The sequence below is a fragment of the Dryobates pubescens genome, chromosome Z (genome assembly GCF_014839835.1).
Source record: "Dryobates pubescens isolate bDryPub1 chromosome Z, bDryPub1.pri, whole genome shotgun sequence".
Classification (NCBI taxonomy): domain Eukaryota; kingdom Metazoa; phylum Chordata; class Aves; order Piciformes; family Picidae; genus Dryobates; species Dryobates pubescens.
In genome coordinates this window covers 61,004,223-61,028,615 of record NC_071657.1, presented here as the reverse complement: position 1 = coordinate 61,028,615, position 24,393 = coordinate 61,004,223, and the positions used below count along the sequence as shown (strand labels likewise).

Genomic DNA, 24,393 nt, shown 5'->3' with positions numbered 1-24,393 from the left:
AGTGCATTCAACCATCTCATCCCAATCAGTGATAAAGATACTAAACAAAACTGGCCCAAAACCTGAGCCCTGGGAAACACCACTTGTGACTGGCTGCCAACTGGATTTAACTCCCTTTACCACCACTCTTTGGGCCAATCCATCCATGTTTTTACCCAGTGAAACATCCACCCATTGGCTATAAACAGCCAGTTTCTCCAGGAGAGCGCTGTTGGAGACAGCGTCAAAGGCTTTACAAAAGTCCACGTAAACAATACCCATGGCCTTTCACGCATCCACTAAGCGGGTCCTGCACATACTATAATAGCAGTCACGATGATCTGCTCTATGATCTTCCCCAACACTGAGGACAGATGGGCAGCTCTGTAGTTTTCCCAGGTTCTCCTTCCAGCCCTTCTTGTAGATTTGCCAATCTCCAGTCAGCTGGGACCTCTCAAAAAATCTATCAGCCACCCCTGAAGGACAGAGTTGCTAGTGAGGTGAGCACTGTTTATTCACAGTGAACAGCTTCCCCCGTACAGCCCGGTCAATGGTCCTTAGAAAACCAGTGCAATGTTTCACTCATACGTTAACCCACATCACTGTAAGCTAGACATTTATTTAAATGGTTTCACTTGGCCAACACTGTGTGCCCAGTTACAGGTGTACAATATGCTTGATTTAGGCGGCAAATTTTTAATAGAACGGTGGCAGTTAGGCCTCAACTGCAGCCTTCGACAGGCCAGCGGGAAGCGAGCCCGTTCGGTCGGGGGCCGCGGGCGACAACTACTACCTTCCAATGAGTCCGCCGCGGCTGCTCGATCGCTGGACCTCCCCTTCGTTGCGTCCCCTCCCCCACACTTCGCGCCCACGCGCGTCACTGGGCGTGGGAGCGGGGCCTCAAGCGGCTCTCGCGAGGCGCCGCCGGACGCATGCGCAGGGAGCGAAGTGACGGCGGCGGTTGCCTGGGGCGGGGTTTGCTCTCCGGCCGGAAGCGGCGCGGCGTCCAGTGCCGGCGGTGTTAAAGCTCCGCTGGCGGTCGTGCTGCTCTGCTCGTCCTCCGTTGGCAGCAGCAATGGATGCACGGGTGCGCGCGAAGCGCTACGAGAAGCTCGACTTTCTGGGCGAGGGGCAGGTGAGCGGCTGTGGGGCGCGTGAGGAAGGGAGGTGCCTGAGCCGGCGGTGCCTGAGCCGGCGGTGCCTGAGCCGGCGGTGCCTGAGCCGGCGGTGCCTGAGCCGGCGGTGCCTGAGCCGGCGGTGCCTGAGCCGGCGGTGCCTGAGCCGGCGGTGCCTGAGCCGGCGGTGCCTGAGGCTGAGGCGCTGGGCCCGGGGGCCCAGGGGCCCAGCTGTACCGCGGCAGTGTCAGAGCCCCTGAGAAGGCTGAGGGGCACAAGCCTTGTGGCTTGTCTGGCCTTCTGGTAATGTGAGTCTCTTTCTCCGTAGTTTGCCACTGTCTATAAAGCACGGGATAAAACCAACGACCAAATCGTAGCTATTAAAAAGGTGAGTCTCGAAATACTTTTCTTGTTGTGTGATTAAGTATCTGGCTACTCTTGACCTGCCTCATTTCTTTGTGAGTGATTTAATGGGTAATTGGAAAAAACACGGTTTTGTTTCTAGAATGTTTTATTTAAGTCATCTAGCTTTAGTCTCACTGTATTTCTGAGTTTCTAAAGAGTTTCCTGATCTATAATTTGAAGTCTTGCTTATTGTAAGATTTAGTTAAAAAAAAAAAAGGGTGGGAGGGGGTATTTTAAAACATCAGACATTTTTAGTCCTTGATAGTGATTTCTGTGTTTTAAAGGTTTCTTCTCTTCTGCATTTCTTTCAGTCCAGTAATGTTACTCTTGATCTAAGGAATTAGAATAGAATTAACCATTTTGGAATTGGTAGGTTTAGAAAAAGAATGACAAAATTTGTCTTAAATCTGCAACTTTACTTAGTTGAATAAAAAATGTTTAAAGTGTCAATGCTGTCATAAAGTATTTCACTTCCTAGTATCTGAAGAGATTGCAGGAAGTTTTTGTACTGAAAATAGATGATTATGTGTGCTTTGTGAGGAATTACACCTTGCAGTGCTTTGATTAAAGACCTTACTTTACTAGGCAAGGTAAACTGTGTCAAGAATAATTTTGTTTGATAGACTAATCCCTTTTAGCATTATAATACTTTTCTTTTATGGTTGCTATTAGTAGTAGTTGTGAAAAGCATTGCTGGTTTTGGCAGAGTATTGTCTTAACCTTTGTCATCTGGAAAAATCAACGGTGGGATTCTGGACTTCAAAATTTTAAGGCAGTGAATGATTGAGATAGAAGGACTTAAAGCCAGCCCAAGTGTACAGAATATACCCCTATTAGTAGAATCAATCTAAGATGACTGTTAGTTTGTCCTCATTTCTGCCTGAGGAGAAGCTCATTAGTGGCATAATAAAGCTTTGTGGCTATAAAGTGGCTATGCTGACAGTTTGTGTTATGTTTGTTTTCACATCATGCTGTAAAGACAATTATTTTTAAGGGAGGAAAGAAACCCTTAACTGAAAAACAGCTCTAGCTGTTGAAGTTCTTCATGGTACTGAAACTCATTCTGTCTTGGCATAATACTAAAGAATGTATTCCTTTTGTGCGAGAGCTGATGTGACTTAACCTTATATGATATGAAACATTTCTTTTCAGATTAAACTGGGACATAGATCGGAAGCTAAAGATGGTAAGTTTTGAAACAAATTTGTGCTGCTTTGCTTACTTTGGTTTTGTAAATTGGTATATTAATTTCCTGCACTATAACTTGGCTGAGAAAAATGAGCTTAACTCTCAGTGTAACATTTAGGGCAGGATTGCTTCCCAGACTTTGGGGCAGAAATGGCATAGTATATGTCTGGAGGTGAGCGTATGATCACTGAGCTTCTCAGGTGGAATATAAACATGAATATTGTGTAGAATTATAATCTTTACAGAATTTAGAATGTCTTTTTTTTATTGTGGTCTCTCTGTGTCTTAACTATCAAAGACAGGTGAGAGTATTTGTTTTCTTTGTTACATCTTTGTGATTTATGTTGACAATATCAAATCCAAGATTTTAAAACCCTTGTCTGTGTGTAGGTTTTTTTCTCTGTTGAGAAGTAGATCTGTAGTGGCTTCTCTATAGAATGTTGTCTTTGATCATTTAGGCTTCCATCCTTCAGGGATCTTACTTGTGGTTTACCAGCTTTCCAGTGAAAAATCTTTGCTCTCAAATTCTGTTGGAAGAATCTTTTAAAGAGGAACTGAATGCTCATCACAGTCTCACAGCTGAGCTATTGGAGACTTGTGATCCACCTGGCCTTCAGTGAACTAATGTCCTTAAGAACAGTAATTACTTTTGCCCCATAATATATTTAGGGGAAGTTCAAAGATGTTGTTAAAAGCATCTTTGTTTTTAATACAAAGATGTATTTAAAAAAACCAAACTTTTCCCTGTGTTACCTGATAACCTGGCATCCTTTTTTTAAGTATATGGGTTTGCCTACCTAAAAGCAGTAATTGTCAACTTTATTCCAGAAGACAAAACAGGATTGCAAAGTAAGCCATTTAGCTTTGCCCAAAACTCTGCTAGAGTCTTATGTGTTGAATCATATTCCATGTTTTGTGAGAATGCTGTTTTTCAGTTCATAAGCAGCTGAAGTCTCTTGCACAATATACTGAGGAGCATTTCCTTGCCAGCCAGCTTTCGTACAAGCCATGCATAACCAGCATTTTTGAAAGAGCATTTGTTACTGTTCAGGAACCATGGTTTGATGCAGTTCAGTCAGTGTGACTGCTATGGTGCAGTCACCTTGCTGCTGTCCTCCCCCGTTTTTTTCCTTTATAAAACCTGGCTATTAAAGGATTCAAGCAAGAGTGAGCAGGTTTTGGCTACTCTACCTTTTATGTCACAACATGAGTATAGGAAGCACAGATGTTTTGGCTTATTAAATAATTCTATATTTAAAAGTAAAGAAAGGTTTGTCAGTGTGCCTGCAGGTAAGACACATTGAAGATGTAACTTCTTAAGGCACACTTACAAGAAGTAACTCTTCTTTAAAATAAAATCACACTTCTTATTACTCTGACATATACCTACTTTATTTCTGCAGCAATCTCTTTAGCTATGGCAGTGTACTTGGTATTTAACAAATTGGTGAAAATGTAGTTTGTAGTATTGTTCAGTGAGTAACAACAAGAGGTTTCTTTTGAGCTTAATCAAAAGTTTTAAACTTTGTTAATGTTTGGGTTTTTTTGTGTTTTTTTTTTTTCTTCTCTCCTCCAATGTAGGAATCAACAGAACAGCCCTCAGGGAGATAAAATTGTTACAGGAACTAAACCATCCAAATATTATTGGTGTAAGTAAATTGAGTGCTACTTCTAGAAGCAGTCCTCAGATACTTTTGGTGCAGGTTCAAACTGAAATTTAGACTTAGTCAGATTGTGGAGATGCTACCTAATTTTGAGCTGCTTTTTTCTAGCTAAAATCAATAGTAAAACTGTTGTTAGGGCACAATACCTGCTTCAACCACAAAGGCAAAGTTGTGGTTTGTTCTGATTTTAGCCTGGGGCTATGTGCCTATAATGGTGGGGAGAATTTTGGGAATTTAGATTACCTGGTTTTATGTGTCTAATAGATTTGCAAATGACTGGCAGTAGTAACTTGCCTCATTGGTTGCTTCGCATGTAACTGGCAACAGCCAAAAGCAGGCTTTTGTAAGCAACGGTAAAGTGAGAGTCGTGGCTTGTTAGATTTCACTGCCAATATTTAAACCCTTTGCTGGGAGGAGTACAATCTGCATCTTTCCAGTTGCGTTTAGGTTGACTTCCAGCTTACGGATACCTTACCTGGAACTAACGATATTTTAACACTAGCTAATGGTCATAATTTGAAGGTCTGACAAATATTAGACCAAATGTGTTTGGGGTTTCTTTTTTCTTTTTTTTTTTTGTCCCAGACACTTGATTTCTCTACTTTTTCAGAGTGGGACTGCAGTTCTCTTCTGGGTTGTGAACTTAATTTCAAAGTGGTCACTTTAGCTACATTTGTGAAAAAGTCTGGGATTCCTCATTCTGGAAAAAAAGGCTGGGTACAAAACTGAGGTGATAAAGTGCATGCAAAACTGGTATTTGCAAAACCCCACTAGAAATAAGAGACGTCTAAAAACCACTTCAGAGGTTGGGGAAGGTGGATGTTGTACTACTTGATACAGCCTGCAGTGAGTTTCTTTAGTGTGTTGTCACAGGCATTGTTGAATCAGATAGTATCAGCAGTTCAAAAAGGAAATAGACAAATTTATTATCAGTAGGTTCATTGGCAGATACTAAAGGCAGTAGACAAGATTGTGCCTCTCTAAGCAGTCCTGATAAAACTGTTGTGGATGTTGTCCTGAGTTCAGCTAGGATAAAGTTAAAATTTTCTTAGCAAGGAGCTGGGAGGCACAACACCCAGGACAGCCAGCTGAGCCAGCCAGTGGGGTATTCCATACTATAAATGTCATAGGGGTGGCACTGGGTGAGCATGTTGCTTTCATATTACTGGCTTTATACATTACTTCTTTGCAGTTATTTAAATTGTTCATTCATTCTATATAATTCTCTTTTAAACTTTCCTTATGACAGCCCACAGGGTTTTGTGTCTCGCTCCCAGTCTCTGCTTTCTGTCCTGTAGGGGATGGTGGACAGGGTTGGCAGGGGGCAGTTTTGTGAGCAGCTGAGTGGTGCTGGGCTGCTGCTGGGACTGAAACCAGAACAGATGTGCATGTAAGAGGCATGAGTTACAAAAAGTGACCAAGCCTGTAGGCTGACCTTCTCAGTATCGCCTGTTAGCATGGTTTCTGCAGAGGAAGAGCGTAAGCATAATCACTGTTGTTAAGAACTATGCAAACTATCTTGCAGTTGGGTAATTAACATGATCAGATGCTGCAAGGAATGAGCCATGCCATGGGAAGTATACCTTTTCCTGATCTACCTTAGAGTTGAATATCAGGCTGGATCATCTGTTATTCTTACTCAGTGTCTTGCTTGTGTTATCTGGAATTTAAAAATGATTCTGTCATTACACAACTTCATCCTAAGCACTGTTTGGATATTCTCCAGATGTTAATTTATCCTACAAAGCTTTCTACAAAGATGAATACACATTTAACAACTCGAAAATGAAGTTAAGGCTAACGCTTAGAAGTTCTAAATACTGCACACTTGCAGGAAGCAGATGCATAGAACTGAATCCATTGGAAAACTTGGTCCAGGGGGCAGGAGTTTTGTTAGAACAAAGTTTGGGGAGAGTACAAGGTGTGTATTAGGTTATCTCTTGTAGCTGTCATGGTAAAGTTAATTTGTTTGGGGGGGGGGGAGGGGGGAGGGGGCAGTGTTTGGGGTTGGTGTTTGTTTTGGTTTGTTTTTTTATTTGTTTTCCCCATACTCCCAAGACAGAGGGGCAATTGTGTAAAATGTTATTACCATACTTGATGGGGAATTTTTGGGGACTAAGCCAAGAAACAAAACTGAGACATTTTGTATTGCTAGTCAAAAGAATACAGTTCAGCAAGCTGAAAATCCACATGCAGACTACAATGGTACAGACTTGTAGAAAATTTGAAATAGGAGTATGTTTCCTCAATAACATATTTTGTTTTGCAGCTTCTAGATGCATTTGGACATAAGTCTAATATTAGTTTGGTGTTTGATTTTATGGAAACTGATCTGGAGGTAAGACTTTAAAGACATTATTCAAATAACATTTAAAGACACTGAAATAAAATAGTACTGTAACAGGCACACATTTTGTTATTACATTAAGAAAGCGACTTCTGTTGTTTAAGTTGATTAAGATCATGTCTAAAAAGTTTGGATAATTTGACAATTTTTCTGGCAGCTGATAATGCCTTTAGTTCTAAAATCTTGTCAGCATGATCTTTAAGGTTATAGGTTATACTTATTATGTTAGTTTTTTGGCACTCTGGTCAGAGCACAGAACCTCAGTCATGGATAAGCATCTCAGTGCAGTTTTTGAGCATAATACCAGCAAGCATGTTCAAGTAAATATGATACTAAAGCATGCCACGTGATAAGCTGGTACTAAAATCACATGGAACTGAACCACTTGTTTAAGTGTACCAATGCTAGGTACTTGCAAATCAGCATCTTCAGAGTACTTTGTTCTCTAGGACCCCAAGCCAGTTTGTCTTTGGAGAAGTCTTTGTGTAAGATTTTGATGCAAGAGACTGTTGTAGGCAGCAGTTCATGTCAGATCTGTATGTGCACATACTACACCTATTCTGCACTGGTAAATTTATGTAGTTTTTAAGCTATCTTATTACACATACGATCTCAAGAGCTGGAGAATATACAGTGTACAAAGATAAATACTCTTGTACTATTTAATGCACTGGTACACAGAGCATTTTACTGTATTGTGGTACCACTCAGGTCACCATTTGGGACTACAGTCTGTTGCGATAGAGTGTATGCTGCATACATGAGATTTTGTGTAGTCTTGGACAGCTATTTTCTAAACTACTCAAAGCTTAGGAAAGGCTATTGCTGAACTGGACAGTAATACTAACAAGCAGGATCTGGGAAGTAGCAAGGAAATACTTTCAAACAGGATGTTTACGTAACATTTCAATGTTAAAAGTCAAAGTAGGTAGGAAACCCAAGCAGATGAAATGGCCGTGCCTCCTGTTTTTTTCAGAATTTGCTGGTTCTGCTAAGTTCATGTAGTCCATCTGGACCCACCAGTTTAATTTCTGATCTCCAGAACAGAATTATTTTTCTGGAAAAAGGGCAAGTGTGATACAGAAAATGTGACTGACAAATGGGACTCCTTGTGAAGGGATGAAATAACTCCTGAGATGAAAGAGTAGACGTAGATTAATCTTTCATGATAAGCTTTACTACCAATTTAACATTTTGCAGGTTATAATAAAGGATCCTAGTATTGTGTTGACGCAGTCTCACATCAAGGCATATATGTTGATGACCCTTCAAGGATTAGAATACTTACACCAGCACTGGATTCTGCACAGGGTAAGTGTGTACTAAATTGACAGCTTTTATGCTGAAACAAAGGTGATATTTGCTAGAATTTAAGTTGAAAGTCTAATAAAGGTAGTTTTGAAGTTCAGGCATTCTTAGTCTATAAACATTTTGTGCTAGCTATTTGGGAGAGACAGCAGAAAACAGCAGTACAAGAAGAGAATTACTAATGTAGGTACTATTCAGATACTTACATGAAAGTGTTTCAAGTCATATGTGGCTTTGGTTAGCACTGAACAGGGCCTTGCTGCGGTTGATGTAACCTTTCCTGCAACAGCCTGTACGGTGCCGTGTTCTGGATTTGTGGCTAAAATGTTTTGGCAACACACCAAGCACTGTTGTTAAATAGTGTTTGGGCTATCTCAAGCCATTCTGGTTTTTCCCACTCTGCCCTCACCCTAGAAGGCTAGTGGTTGGTAGGAAGTGGGGAGAGGAAACAGTTGGGACATCTGACCTAAGCTAGTCAGAGGGATGTTACATGCCAGATAATGCCATACTCTGCAATAAAAACTGTCAGAGGAAGAAGGTGGTTTCTTCTTGTCCAAGGTGGCTGTTGCTTTGAGACTAGCTATTACAAAGTCTATGAGAGGTCATAAATTATTTCCATTGCATTGCTTGTATGTTCTTTCCCCCTATTAAACTTCTGTTATAGTGCTTCCAAAGTTTTCTTTCTTCTTTGAAACACTTTCGAAGCCTTATTCATTTAGCTACCATGCAGTAAAGGCAGAACTGCTGTTCCTGCAGCAAAACCAATGCCTATAAAGAGGCAGTGCTTTTTGAAAACTCTTCAAATTGGTGTGTTTTGCTGTGATTGTCATTTGTGATGAAATACTTGATTTCATGTTTTATTAATTTCTTTTTTTCCCCACAGAATGTAGACTTGGAGTAGGATCCAAAGCATGCACTATAGAATACTATTATGGCATGCCTGCCATGCCATGTCTGTTTTTTTCAACAGTGACAAAATTCTTTCTTTGCTTTCTGTTCTGACAGGATCTTAAACCAAATAATTTGTTGTTAGATGAAAATGGGGTTTTAAAATTGGCTGACTTTGGCTTGGCGAAGTCTTTTGGAAGCCCAAATAGAGTTTATACACACCAAGTAGTAACAAGGTAAGACATTTCTAGTTTGCTTCCTTTGCAGTGACTGAGGTGCCTCTTGAAGTATGTCATGTCAAATCAAGACATTTGAAGTTTGGTACCTTGATTAAGTGGCATGCTCAAGTGGCAAAAGCCTCATGAGGAAAACACCAGGAAGCATTATTAGCAAAGTCTGCAGAACAACTGCCAGGATATTTATCCATGGGGTTTGTTCTGGGTTGTGATACTGTTTAGAAACACATAGAAATATGTATCTGCCTGTAAGCTGGGCTTTCCCAGCAAGACAGTTACTACTTTCTCTTAATTGTGAAACTTTTTTGTAGTTAGCCATATTTACCTGTTAGGAGACAAAACTTTGAGACAATTAAAATTTATTAATGCTATGTATGGCATGTTTAAGGTATGCTTTAAAAAACAGGACTGCAAAATCCACCATCTACTTCCTATTGTTTGTTGAGGCAAAGGTGATTTCTTGTAACAGTTTTATTCAAAAAGCTGAAATGCTGCATTAGTCTCAAATGCAGCACGTATCAGTTCATTGCATTGAACTTGATTGTTCCTAAGTCATGGAAGCAGCTATTTTAAACTGTTGTCAGGGTTCATTTTGCATAAAACTGGTCTCTGTAGTTAACATCTGTTGGTATGGAGATTTTTTGGAACCTGGAAAGAAGTTGATATCTTTTCGAAGTTTAGAAAGATGTTGGTTTATAATATGCAAACCTGTGTTAAATACTTTTTTCCTTTGCACACCTGCAGTTCTGTTTGTCAATCAGCTCAGCTGGAACTGTTTAATTTGCGGTTGTATGTGATTTGGTGGTGAGGAATGCTTGGTTTTGTTCAGTCTTTCTTAAACAGAACACTTTACAGGGTTGAGTGCAGCTCTTCAGTGTCTGAAAAAATATATAGGCAGAAGCATTTTTTTTGTAGATCTCGTATTGCTACAATATACAGTGTTTGACATGAGCAAAGCCAGGTGATTTTCCCAAAATGTGTTTTCTTTCAGGTGGTATCGAGCCCCAGAACTATTGTTTGGTGCTAGAATGTATGGTGTTGGTGTTGATATGTGGGCTGTTGGTTGTATTTTAGCTGAATTGCTCCTCAGGGTAAGTCTTCAAATGTAAGCAGTTTATATTTTTTGTGCAGTGCATTGCAACTTTGTATGTGGGGTTCCCCTCTCCTGCTAACAGCAGCAGGCAAAGGCATGCTATTTAGTAAAGGAAGAAGAGGAGGGAGGAAAAGAGCTTGCTAACTGTAGAGAAAATGAAGTTTTGGAATAGATTCTATAAGCTTCATACTTAGTGGAAGTCTTGTAAAATGGCTGAGTTGAGAAATTGCAGCAAATTATCAGTCTTCTCTTGGGGAAGGTTGAGTAGATAACTCTTCCAGTCCCTGAGTGGTTTTATCATTTCACACAGCCACCTATCAATTTTTGTTACCTGTCCTCCTAGAAATGCAACATACATGGATGTCTTGTCCCTTATACATTGTTCCTCACCAATTGTAAATAGCTAAATATAACTGTAAATAACAGTACCTTAATTGTGGATTTATTTGTGATGAACAGAAGAACTGATGTTTTTCTACACAATGATTAGTTGACAATATTGGATTGGAGCTGAAGGTTAATGTCAGGCTAACCCTATGTCACTCCTGAGATGTAATGGTTAAGTATGTTATACTGAAGTAGACAATTTGTTATGTGGTTCTTTGGAGAAGACATGATTGTGAGGTGTGAGCAGAGGGTAGGGGCCCACACAGAGCTAGAACCATGAAGTAACCTGCAGTACAACTTCTCTTCCGTAAGTGGCTTCTGGATAGTTTTTGCACCATACTTTAAATGTCATGGACTAGACTGCCCTGGTCTGTCTGAAAATTGCTAGAAAGAAATCTTGCCTTGGCTTATTGTGCAGACATGCTGGTACAATTTGGCTGGCAGTTCAGAAATAGAAGTGTGCAGTGGATGTTTAAGCAGCAGTAGCGATATGTACCTAAATATGCATGAAACCTGCAAAAATTTGATACACGCTAGGAAAGTCAGAAAGCAAGTAAGAAATCGTTGAATTGTTGGTTGTTTGGTTTCTCACAAAGCAGAAAATGTGTGATAGTTTTAAATATCTATCCCCTTTCTTCCTGAGTGTGCTGGGTTGAGGGACAATGAAAGTTTATGGAGCATTACAAAAGTAGTTTGTTCAGGGGGCTTTGACACCAAAATTTAGTATCGCTCACAGTAGGTATATTCATTGTGGCCTTTCTGTCCTATTAGTTAAATGCTCTTTCTTAATTCCTCATAATATTGCTTTGATCACAAAGTCCAGTCTTTCCTTTATTGTGTGTCTGATGCATAAACTGCAAGTTGAACTGGTCAGATAGCCTTTTTGTCTTCCGCTTAGTTTAAATGAGGCGTGATACTGATAAGGGAGCTTCTGTCCTAGTGGGTCACTATCTCCCACACTGTGTGATGCCATTCCATCAGATTAACTGCTGCTTCTGTAATCCAGTTTTAGTTAATTTTGACTGTGTTAATGCCTAACTTCAGATGATGGAAAAATTACTGTGACCAACTGACTCTGAATTGGAAATTGAGATGTAAAATCTTTCCTGTATTTAGTTATTCTATTGTAGCAGTAGTTTAAGTTTAGCTCTCTGCTGTCAAGTCAGTGATGTTAAGCCTGGGTCATGATAAACCTTCAGCATTTATTTGAACATCACTGGAAAATTTCAAATATTCAGCATACCTTTTTGTAGGCAGCTGTATACAAAAATGTTTTGTGATGGATAGATCAAAACGCCTCTCTGGAACTGAAGTTTGGAATGTAATTTAATCAAATGCTGTTGCCTTCTTCCAGGTTCCTTTTTTACCTGGAGACTCTGATCTTGACCAGCTGACAAAGATATTTGAAACACTGGGCACTCCAACAGAAGAGCAATGGCCTGTGAGTCCTTTTGTTCAGCAGACTGATCTTTTATTTGGTACTCTATTTTAGCTTTTGAAATTAAGGAGCATACCAGAATTCCTTGAGTAGATTTTCAGAAGACAGCTTCCTGATCTCACCAAGCAGAGGGTAGGAAGCTGAGATTTATTGTTTCAAATCTCTGGTCCTTATAGCAGTGCTGTTCACATGAAGCAACAGTAAAGAAAATTCATTGTTTCCTTTCTGTGTGTATCCACAGTTTCCCATGGCTTTTGCTGTGAAGTTAGTGTTGTTGCTTAATGTTTTTGAAATGCTTAATCAGTCTTCAGAAGGAGGAACTGTCACAGTTGGCCTGGATAAGGTTTTGAGATACAGTAAGAAACACCAAAGCAAAAGCTCTAGGGATAAGCAACTTATTTCAGAGTAACAGTAGTGTAACAAATACAAATTAGTATGGTCTTTTTTGTTATGACAGTAAATCAGTAATTAGGTAATACCAGGCCAAACTTAGTGTCAGGGCATGCAATGACCTACCTAACCATGGTTATCAGGCAGGCTGACAGGAAGCAGGCCATAACTTCTGCTGAGTGACTTGGACCAGCTAGAGGACATGGGGCATCCTGAATTCCCTAATCACTGTTCTCTTTTGTAGTTGAATTGTGGATACACTCTCCAGAGTTGCTAACCAGTATTCCCATCCCACCTCTGCTCTCCCTCTGTGCCAGTTTTCCTGTGTATGAATGGTGCTTGAATGCTGCACAGTAGTGTGCAATCAACAAATAGCCCTCATTTATGCAACTGTGTGGTGTCTTGCCATGGCAGCACTGTAAAGCCAAGATTGATGCTGACACTGTACACCTCACTGGGAATATCAGGTGTGGAGAGAGGTATCCTGGTCGTGGTGTGATGATGGGTTAAATTGAGGCAATACAGTCAATAAGGTGTTATGCCAAGAAACATCGGAACAGTGCAGGCTAAAATCCAAGTGCCTTTTTGTTTAATATGACAATCAAAACAAGTAAGAAGCCACTCAAAATAAGGGTAACAACTAGATAAAGAAGCAGGATGTTTCACATGTGGGAGGCATCCTGAAAAGAACCCCTACCAACTGTATTTGGCTTTATTAAACAAAACAAAAAAAACCCCACCCACCAACCAACAATTTTCCAGGATTTGTTTGATCTCTGGTACCATGACTTGAATTTTGTTATTCCTGCTCCTTTGCCTATTTCAGTAGCTGAATCAAGTCTTCATGGTTTTCCAGTCAGATTTTAGAGCCTAAGTGAATGTCTGAGCTTCTGATTCTGAAATTTGAATGGTATTTCCCCCTCCATATATGCAAGCCAGCCTGAGTATCCACAGTAACAGATCTGTGATAGCACTTGTTTAATTTGGCTAGGTGTGTATTTGTGAAAGGGAGTGTGGAGATAGTTGTGACACTTCTCAGCATCATACCCAGTCTCATTAGTTGACAGGATTCTTAAGTCTGGTTAGGCTTCAAGATTTTGGTATATCCTTGTTCAAATCTAGCTCTAACCAAATATTTCCTTCCCAGTCTGTTTGGTTAGCATATGAAGCATTCAGAGAATGTTAGGGTTTGGAAGGGACCTCCAGAGATTGAGTCCCTGCCAAAGCAGGATCACCTAGGGCAGGCCGCACAGGAATGCATCCAGGTGGGTTTTGAAAATCTCCAGAGAAGGAGGCTCCACAACCTCTCTGGGCAGCCTGTTCCAGTGCTCTGTCACCCTCACCATAAAGAAGTGTCTCCTCATGCTGAAGTGGAACTTCCTGTGTTGTAGCTTGTACCCATTTTCCCTTGTCCTATCACTGGGCATCACCAAAAAGAGACTGGCACCTTCATTTGACACCCACTTCTCAGATATTTATAGACATTGATAAGATTCCCTCTCAGCCTTCTGTTCTCAAGCCCTAGGTCTCTCAGCGTTTCTTAATAGGAGAGGTGTTCAATGCTGTTAATCATCCTCTTGACTCTCTGCTGGACTCTCTCCATTAGGTCCTTCTCTCTTGAGTCACAGAGCTCAAAACTGGGCACGGTATTCCAGGTGTGGCCTCACCATGTGAGTAAAGACAGAGGAGAACCTCCCTAGACCTTTGGGACACATTTTTCTTAATGTACCCTAGGATGCCTTTGACCCTCTTGGCCACAAGGGCACATTACTGTCCTGTGGATAACTTGCTGGACACCAGGACTCCCAATGTCTTTCTCCATAGAGCTGCTTCCCAGTAGGACCATCCCTAGTCTCTCTACAACCTCTCTTCAGGTAGTTGTAGAGAGCAATAAGGTCTCATCTAAGCCTCCTATACTCCATGCTAAGCAACCCCAGCTCCCTCAATCTCTCCTCCTAGAGCTTGTGGTCAAGACCTTTCCCCAGCCTTGTTGCCCTTCTCTGGACATGTTCAAGTATCTCAATGCCCTTAAAGTGAGGGGCCCAGAACTGGACACAGGACTCAGTGTGGCCTAACCAGTGCTGAGTACAGGGGCAGAATGACTTCCCTGCTCCTGCTGGCCACACTGTTCCTGATGCAGGCCAGGATGCCATTTGCCTTCTTGTCCACCTGGGCATGCTGCTGGCTCATGTTCAGCCTACTGTCAGCCAGTACCCCCAGCTCCCTCTCTGCCTGGCTGCTCTCAGCCACTCTGACCCCAGTCTGTAGCTCTGCATGGGGTTGTTGTGGCCAATGTGTAGAACCTGGCACTTGGATGTGTTAAATCTCATGCTGTTGGACTCTGCCCATCTGTCCAGCCTGTCACAGCCTTTCTACCCCCTAATAACTGGACACCTGCCCCCAGCTTGGTATCATCTGCCAACTTACTAATGGTGGATCCTGTCTCCACATCCAGGTCATCAATAAGGATATTGATCAGGATGGGGCCCAACACTGATCCCTGCAGGACACCACTTGTGACTGGCTGCCAGCTGGCTGTGGCACCATTCACCACCACTCTCTGGGCTTGCTTCTCCAGCCAGTTCCTAACCTGGCACAGGGTGCTCCTGTCCAAGCCACAGGCTGACAGCTTTGCCAGGAGTTTGCTGTGAGGGATGGTGTCAAAGGCCTTGCTGAAGTCCAGGTAGACTATATCCACAGCCTTCCCCACATCCACCAGGCAGGTCACCTGATCATAAAAGGAAATTAGGTTGGTCAGGCAGGACCTGCCCTTCCTAAATCCATGTTGGCTAGGCCTGATCCCTTGGCTATCCTGCAGGTGTGCTGTGATTGCACTTAAGATGATCTACTCCTTAATCTTGCCTGGCACTGAGATCAGGCTGACAGGCATCACACTGGCCCATTTGCAGTCATCTGGGACCTCTCTGGTGAGCTAGGACAGGTGATAAATGATGGAGAGTGGCTTGGCCAGCTCATCTGCCATCTCTCTCAGTACCCTAGGGTAGATCCTGTTGGTCCCATGGACTTGAGAGTATCCAAGGGGCTCAGCAAGTCCCAATCTAATTCCTCATGGATTTCAGGGGGACTACACTGCTCCATGACCCTATATACCAGTTCAGGAGGCCAGTTATTCTGAAGCCCTCCTCTCTTACTGTTGAAAATGGAGGCAAAGAAGGTATTTAGACCCTCAGCCTTTTCCTCATCTTTAGTTACAATATTCCCCTCCAGGTCCAATAAAGAGTGGAGGTTCTTCTTGCCCCTCTTTTAACCATTAATATGTTTATTAAAATGTCTTTTATTGTCCTTTACAGCAGTGGCCAGCTTGAGTTCTAACTGGGCTTTTGCCTCTAATTTTTTCTCCTACATGATCTAGCAACATCCTTAAACATATCTTGATTTGTCTTCCCCCCTTCTCCCCCATCCAAAGGCAATACATTCTCTTTTTTCTCCTTAATTCCTTCAAAAGATGCTTGCTCATCCAGGCCGGTCACCTTCCCTAGTAGCTCATCTTTTGGCACATGGGCACAGCCAGTTCCTGTGCCTTCCCGAGTTCCTCTTTGAAGTAGGTCCAACCATCCTGGACCCCTTGGTTCTTATGGGCTGCTTTCCAGGGTACTCTCCAAGTTAGTTGCTTAAATAAACCGATGTTTGCCCTCTGGAAGTTCAAAGTAAGGGTTTTGTTGTTGCTCCTCATTGCCCCGCATATTGAAAACTCCACTGTTTCATGAGTGCTGTACCCGAGATGGCCTCCTACCATTACCTCTCCTACCAGCCCTTCTCCTTTTTGAGGCCAGTAGGTCAAGCAGGGCCTCACCCCTAGTAGGCTTGCACAGTAGCTGTGTCAAGAAGCTGTCCTCCATACACTCTGAGAACCTTCCTGACTGCCTCCTGTCTGCTGTGTTAAGTTGCAGCAGCTATTTGGCAGGTTAAAGTCACCCACAAGGGCAAGGCCTGGTGATCTTGAGACAACCTCCAGCTGCTTCTACCTCTTCATTCTGGTTGGGTGGTCTATAACAGACTCCAACCAGGATGTCAGTTTTGTTAGCCCTCCCTCTGATTTTAACCCACAGGCTCTCAATTCTTTCATTCTCTGCCTCGAGTTCTGAAGCATCAAGAGTTTCCCTAATATAGATGGCCACCCCCCACCTTTTCTCCCTCACCTGTCATGCCAAAAGAGCTTATAACTATCCAGTGCCGTGCTCCAGTTGTGTGAATCATCCCACCACATTTCTGTCATGGCAACTACATTGTAGTTTTCCTGGTGTACCAAGGCTTCCAGTTCTTCTTGTTTGTTACCCATACCATATGCACTGGTGTACATGCACTTCAGCTGGGCTGCTGATTTCACCACTGATTCTAGTTTTCTATCCTGTGTCTCCTCTCTGGAGAGACTGGTTTCATCACCCACCCTCTTCAAACCTAGTTTAAAGCCCTCTCTCAGCCCTGCCAACTCTTGTGCCAGAGTCCTTTTGCCCTTTCTAGATAACCCATCTAGGTCCAGCAGGTCAGGTGAGTGAAAGCTGCCCCTTGATCAAAGAACCCAAAATTCTGCTGCTGGCACCATCCCTTGAACCATTTGTTGATGACATGGGTTCTCTTGTTCCCTTCAGTGTACACCCCTGCCACTGAGGGAACTGAGCAGGGCACCACTTGTGCTCCTGCCCTATCAATCATCTGAGAGCCTTGAATTCCTTTTTGTTTGTCCTGGTGCTGTTCTTATCAAGCTCATCACTGCCAGCTTGGATTACCAGCAATAGGTAATAGTCAGTGGGCTGAATTAGCTTTGGTGGTCTCCTGGTCATGTCCCCTACCTGGGCCCCAGATAGGCAGCAGACTTCCCTGTGAGATGGGTCAGGATGACATACAGGTCCCTCTGTTCCCCTCAGGAGAGAGTCACCAACAACAATTACCCTCCTCTTTATGGTACTAGTACTGATGCAAGGTGGGGTCTGATTTGCTTTAGGCATCCCCTCAGATGGTACTTCTTCAGCCTTCTCATTCACATTGCCCTCAACTTGCAGGTCATTGATGAAGAGATACTGAACAAAACTGGACCCAATACTGATCCCTGGGGAACACCACTGACCAAGGCAGACTGCACCACTGAGCACAACTCTCTGAGCTCTGTTGTTGAGCCAGTTACCAATTCACCTCTCGGTCCAGTCATCTAACCTACTTTTCTTGAATTTACCTTTGAGGATGTTACAGGAGACAGTATCAACAGCCTTGCTGAAGTCAAGGTAGACAATGTCCACTGCTCTCCCTTCATCTGTCCATTTGGTCATGCCTTCACACAAGGCTATCAGATTAATCAAGTAAGATTTCCCTCTAGTGAATCCTTGCTGGCTACTCTTCATAAGCTGCATTTAGAATAGAATAAACCAGGTTGGAAGAGACCTTCAAGATCATCGCATCCAACCTATCAACCAATCCAACCCACCTAGTCAACTAAACCATGGCACCAAGCACCCTATCAAGTCTCCTCCTGAACACCTCCATTGATGGTGACTCCACCACCTCCCTGGGCAGCCCATTCCAATGGGCAGTCACTCTCTGTAGAACTTCCTATCATCCAGCCTAAACCTCCCCTGGTGCAGCCTGAGACTGTGTCCTCTTGTTCTAGTGCTGGTTGCCTGGGAGAAGAGACCAATATCTGCCTGTCTACAACCTCCCTTAAGGTAGTTGTAGAGAGTAATAAGGTCACCCCTGAGTCTCCTCTCTTTTCTTTCATGTAGTAAGAGATAATGTCGTGGGGTTGGATATGTGATTTTAATTTTTTGTTGCAGAAACTTGCTTTTCTATAGCTTTCAGTTGCCCATCAAATTTTTCTTGAGCAAATTTTGCCACGAGGAGGCTGAGGTGCTCTGATTTCTCTGTGCATGCCTGCACACTTTGAACACAGGCAGTTATGAGAGTCTTCTCTTCCGGGTGTAGGGTCCTACACTTGAGCTAATTCTTTTTGTAGGGAGACAGCACAGCATTTTGCTACAGTCAAATGTGTTGCTCCAGGAAACTACATGGAACAAGATTTTAACAGTGATACTTCTGCTTTCTTTGGAGAGGAGGAGTTAAGATACAGGTGGGAAAAGCAAAGAATAGGACACTTGCTAGTCTGACAGAGATGATACATTCCAGATTTGTGTGAAAACCTGTGCTTTTCAAGAATAGAGACCTTTACTGTCAAGATTATGACTAATTGAGAATGATTTCATTGTAGTATTTATATTTTATTTTGCTTGGATGAAATTACTGAATGTGTTAGGGCTAGAGGTTTAAAATACTTGAAACACTTTAAAAACACTATGTTTTGATAATTGACTGTTACAAGATCATTTTTATAATAGAATTTGAATGCAATGGATAGTTTCATAGCTACAGAAGGAAAAATAAAAAAAGAGGGAATTAATCTGTTTAACCATTCTGCCACTTTTCCTTGCTTCCTTTCCCCACTGCCTAGATAAAGTTTCAACCGTGCATTTCAAAAGTAGCCCAAATACGTGATGAACTTGGAGGACAGAGTATTATTCACTTGGTGAAATTGCAGACTAGCTCTTTTGTGAAGGTTGTCTCTTTTGCTGTATCAGTTCACAGAAGAAAAAGGCCTTGCTTGATTTGCCTGCACCTGCTCTAAATTTCCTTCGTACTTCATTTCTTTGTTAGCTGTTTCTGTTTAGACTGTCCATCGCTAAAGCAAGGGAAGGGCATATTGCTTGCAATTAAAGTGTAAAACAATTATAACAACTATTAAAAAAAAAACAAAAAACACTCCAGATTTATTTTAAAATTTTGGTGACCACGTGGGGTAATGATTTCTGAAAGATAATTTGCTTCTGCTGAAAGATGACTGCATGAAGTTTCCTTTTTGTGAAATGCTGAACTCTTTTGAACTTGAAAAAGGTACATTTAACTTGTGATCTTTGTAGGGAATGACAAGTCTTCCAGATTATGTCACATTTAAGTCTTTCCCTGGAACACCTCTTCAACATATCTTCAGTGCAGCTGGTGATGATTTGCTCAATCTTCTGCAAGGTTTATTCACATTTAATCCTTGTACTAGAGTTACAGCTACTCAGGTATAGTATACTTGTATTATTTCCTGATGTTCATGAACCTACTGTTAATATCTGGTAAAAGTGGTTTAAAGCTAGTAAGCCAGGCTTGAAGTTACATTTCTAGTATTTAATAGACAGAGCTATATGAAATTTATTTCTGGTATTTTATAGAGGGAACAATAAAAGCCATTAATAACACTTGCTGATCAGCTCCGTTCCCAGTGCATAGCAAAGGCAGACAACTATAATGACTGAAGGCCATGACTCATACATTTTGATACTCAGTCACCTAAACATAGTCTTAACAGAGCATATCTTACTCCTTCAGCTTGAAAGGTTTTCATCCAAACTCTTCTGCAATTTAACTATTTTTTTCATTTTTATATGAACTTCTGTGACTTAAGCCAGCATTCTGGTTTGAATACCCTTTTCCATTATGCTTGAGGGAAACAGATGTCAATTTCACTCGTCCTTGATGGGGAGGGATCAAGGACTTTATAACATTCCCCAAGATTTTCATGGAGTTCAGAATACTGATTTCTGCTATGAGGAACATACAGCAGCTAGCAGTTTCAAAACAGTTTCTGTTGTCCTTCATTCTCAGGGAAGTGTGCAAGAAATGGCTGTCCCTACTCTTATTCCTTGTTAGACAAAGCATATCTTAGTCCAGGGAATTAGTGCATGTGTTATGTATCTTTTTAATAGTGGAATTTTTCAGAGCACTTGCAGGTTTAGTCACCATTTTTAAGAACTTACATTTAAAGTTTCCAAATAATTAATTTTGCTATGTTTGGGACTTAATGGTACTAGTTTGTAAGTATGAAGTCATGTTACAGATCATTTGGTAGGATTGTGACTTGAATATTGAATATATGTGATTTTTTCTGGCCTAGCATTTTTATTGATGATGCTACAGTTTAAGGCAGGAAATAACTTGCACTTACTGAACTGGCTTGATATATAGCTGGCATAGAATACCATGTGACTTACACTAGCAAGAATAATGATTACCTAAGAGACAGCTTAGCCTTTTTAACTTGGCCACAGTTTATGGAAGCTGTGGAATTACTAAAATTTAAAACAGGGTATGTAATTCCATTACATGAAAGCTATCAATTCTCTGTCTTCCACTCTAATTCAGACTACATTTTTATCACAGTTTACACTGTGAGAAACTTTTGGGAAAGACCTATTGTAAAATCTAGTAAAATAGCTGCTGTCTAGGTTCCAGATCTGACCAACATCTCTCTATTTAGGTACACTCTTTGTATTCCTGCTTTCTTCTTTATCCTCTTGTCTCATTTGCCTGTTCACAATGTAAGGCATTCAGAGCTAGAAACTTGCTGTTTGTATAAGACCACCTGTGCCTTAGTCTGGAGTCTTGTTAGGAGGCAAGAGCATTAGTTTAAAATAGCAGTACACAGTTATCTCTTGTCTTACAAATTGAAGTGCTGTAGATATGCATTGAAAACACAGTCTTGATTTGCCTGAAGGCCACCTTCTTGTATAAAAATGTTGAAGTAGTTCTAAAGCCCCAATTGCAAGTGCCCTATTTCAATATAAGCTCTTTATAAATAGTGTTCTGACATGTTATGCTTATTGTTTGGTTATTTTCCTTCTGTTATAATTAAGGCATTAAAACAGAAGTATTTCAGTAACCGACCAGGACCCACACCAGGAAATCAGCTGCCAAGACCTAACTGTCCTGCAGAAGTTGTAAAGGAACAACAAAATGCACTTTTAAATTTAAAAAGGAAAAGACCAGAAGGACTAGATCAAGGTAATCTCTTAATGCTTAACCTGTTATAAAATGTGAGATACACGCTCAGGGAGAATGTGATACTTAGAGAACAAAAATGTTGTGAACGGGACTACTTGCCTGGCCAACAGCACCATCTCAAACCCTCTAATGACTTATGCTTTAGGATAAATGCTTTAGGGTGAGAATGACTTATGTGTTGTAACAGAGTTGGTACCAAAAAGGCTCAGTTAAGACATTAGGAATCTGTTTGCTAGAAGAAATAACTAATTCCGTTAGTCTCTGTATGAGATATTATGATTTCTTTTTTCTTTCTGATATGTCTTACTGAGGTGAAAATAATTTCACATTATTTAAACAAAAGAAAAGTGTGTGAGAGAAACATACCATGTTATTCATTCAGAAGACATAGTGGAGAATGTAAATCAGACTTAGAGGAGACATTTCTGCTTGCTCTCTCAAACTAAGCAAGTTAACTGGTAAGACTGTTCTGAGTAAGGAGCATTATGTACATTTCTGTGATCCTTTTGAAAGGCAAGCCTGTTCCCTGGCATTTACTTCTATATGGAACCTTCAGTCATCCCCAGCTAATTGCATGTTCTTCATAGTAAGAAAAGCTCTGAGGATTCAAGACCTGTCTGACACTAAATTACAGAGACCTTCTAGTAGAGGGGCAGTGACGGGTTCTTGAACTTAGGAGTTCACCTTTTTAACAGCCACAATATGCTTTGTAGCCAGCTGTCAGGTTATCATCAGCCTTTTGTAACTGCCTGGTATGAGGTGCTGTCTTGCTACATTTTGAAATGGTGACTGCTTCCATGAAAGTGCCTTTCCTCTTGAATTCAGAGATAACTACGTTATTAGTTTAACTTGCTTTTTAGGCACTTGGACTTCTTGTTTCTTAGTCTTTGTCAAATTAAAAGTGAAGTGCCTTCGTTCACTAGCTTGAGGTTCTAATCTAGAAGAAAAATGTAATCGGTTGACTATACCCATGCTCTTTGAGTGCAGTACTGTGGGTCAGTTAGTATGTGGAAAATTATGTTAGCTTAGGTAATTAATTTAAAGTTTTTGGTTCCTTTCACAAGGACCACATGAGGAGCTGATTAGTGGTTTTGAGTTCATGACCTAAAATGCCTGTTAACTAAAGAGCAGGAAAGAAGAAATAATGTTTCTTTGAGTTCTCTCACTTAACCATTTGAAGTCTTGCATTTGATAATGCAGAGACAATGCATTTGACAAGCAGAGTTTCCAGAGCTATATCAAGCTAGAGCACTAGTTGCTTTAATGTCTGTTGAAAGTTGTCTGGCAAGAGGGAATCAGATTTGTGTGTTAAAAATGCTAGTTTTGAGATTGACTATAACTAAGGCATTTAAGAATTCAGCATTACTTTTTGAGACATTTGAGTATCCCTACAAGACACAGTACCATCTTCAGGAAATGGAAATATAATGGATTTTCTAGTTTGAATTTTCCATAATGTTCTGTTAATGCCTTCAATGGTCTGAGAGAAACAGGGTGTCTCAAAGGTAGATCCTCTGATGCCAAGAAACATTAAAGGAGAGAGCCAGTGTTAGAGCTAGCAAATCTGCTATCCTGGATTTCATTTGACATCCTTACAAGGATTATCATATAAAGTAAAAGTCTGAATATTGGTTTACCAGAACAATCCCACAGTCTTTGTGTAAATAAAATTTGAAGTACACCATGGCTTTTTATTGTGGGAGCCAATGTGCAAAAGCAATTTCAAAGAAAAATAAGTTGCAGGCTCTGAAATTCTTAGGTAGGCCTGTGCTTACATGCTGTACAGTACATTCTCTTTCCCTCGGCCTCCTTGAAGTCATACTCTGGAATTTAACAGAATGGACTGAGTGATTACTGCTAGGTGTACCCTAGAAAGAATTTATGCCATCCCCATAGGTGCTGCTTTTCCAGAACAACAAAATCTGTAGTCTGTGAGGTGTGTTCACCAAACTTAAATGTGCAGCAGATGTACTTTGAGAAAGCAACCTCTTTATCGTCAGGGGAATACTATCCCTCAATGAATGGCTTCCTGTGGAAAGTATTAAGTATGAATCATTGCTAGCTACTGTTACCACTTTTTTCTGATTGGTGAGGTATGTGCAGACACTGATAATGCAGTGACACCATTGTCCATCTTCTCCACTCTGGCAAGCTGTTAACCAAAAGCAGTGCTACAGGTTACCCAGAGGCATAGATTCACAAAACCGTATAAAAGATACTTTTTCCTGAGTTAATGTAAGGAGTTGACCTAATTTCAGAACCATTCTACACTGGGTGGGGGAAGTATCCAAGCATTCTATTGCTGTGTAAGGTAAAGAATTTGTATTGTTTGAGCATTGAAAATTCATGAGTGTGATTCACTGTCAGTGTTTTAGAGGAGATCTCTGCCTGTAGGGCAGGGAAAAACAGTTGAATCCCTTTCACAGTAAGCTTCATGTCCATTCCAGAAGACAGTTAAAGTTTATGCTACCTACATTATAAATAAGTAGCATATGAAGAAATGAGAGAACATGATCTGGAATATAATCAAAAGTACAGCTGCCCTCATCTCTACAGCTGATACTTAACAGAGAAGTGGTTAGAGAATGAGGCAGAGACTAAAAGGCCTGTTACTTTCTGCAGGCAACTTATTACAGCATGTAAAAACACCCAGAAGTGTGTGTCTGATAGGGCAGGCTTAAGCCTTAGAATAGCTTGCCTCTCTTTGGTTTAAAAGTAAAATTTAGCTGCCTAACTTTTTATACCAACAATGCCCCAGATGCAATTAAGTATAGAATTTGGGACTCATTTGGAGTACATTTACTGATTCGAGTGAACTTTGTAATGCTCTTCTGTAGATTAATAGGGAAAAGTCACCACTTCTTACCACAACAACAAACAGGATTAAGCAGCTCAGAGAAGATGTATCTCAAGATTAAATGCTGAAACCATGAGGAGGGGGCTGGACCCCTTTGCTTTGGTAACAATGTGATTTACACTTTTCAGGATTACCAAAAAAATTGATTTTTTGATTGCTGTGGATGGTGGATGAAAATGGCCTGAGCCCCAACGATTGAAAAAAACACTGTAGTAGTTGCTGGTTTGTTGTTTGGTAATATTTTCACGTGTAAAATACGAGTTTAT

General features: G+C 41.1%; 1 protein-coding gene across 2 annotated transcripts; it reads left to right on the top strand.

The window, feature by feature from the left end:
• Positions 1-1,045: 1,045 nt before the first annotated feature.
• CDK7 (cyclin dependent kinase 7) lies at positions 1,046-24,393 on the top strand. 2 transcript variants are annotated; one of them, XM_054178718.1, is made up of 12 exons: positions 1,052-1,114; positions 1,423-1,482; positions 2,652-2,685; positions 4,269-4,336; positions 6,621-6,689; positions 7,899-8,009; positions 9,012-9,130; positions 10,122-10,221; positions 11,965-12,051; positions 19,362-19,511; positions 21,123-21,270; positions 24,256-24,393. In XM_054178718.1, the coding sequence occupies exons 1-12, from the start codon at positions 1,055-1,057 to the stop codon at positions 24,279-24,281; spliced, it is 1,032 nt and encodes a 343-aa protein (XP_054034693.1). In that variant the 5' UTR covers positions 1,052-1,054; the 3' UTR covers positions 24,282-24,393. The 2 variants fall into 2 exon arrangements, with proteins under 2 accessions (XP_054034692.1, XP_054034693.1); XM_054178717.1 differs by lacking the exon at positions 2,652-2,685 and having other exon boundaries at positions 1,046-1,114; positions 24,256-24,392.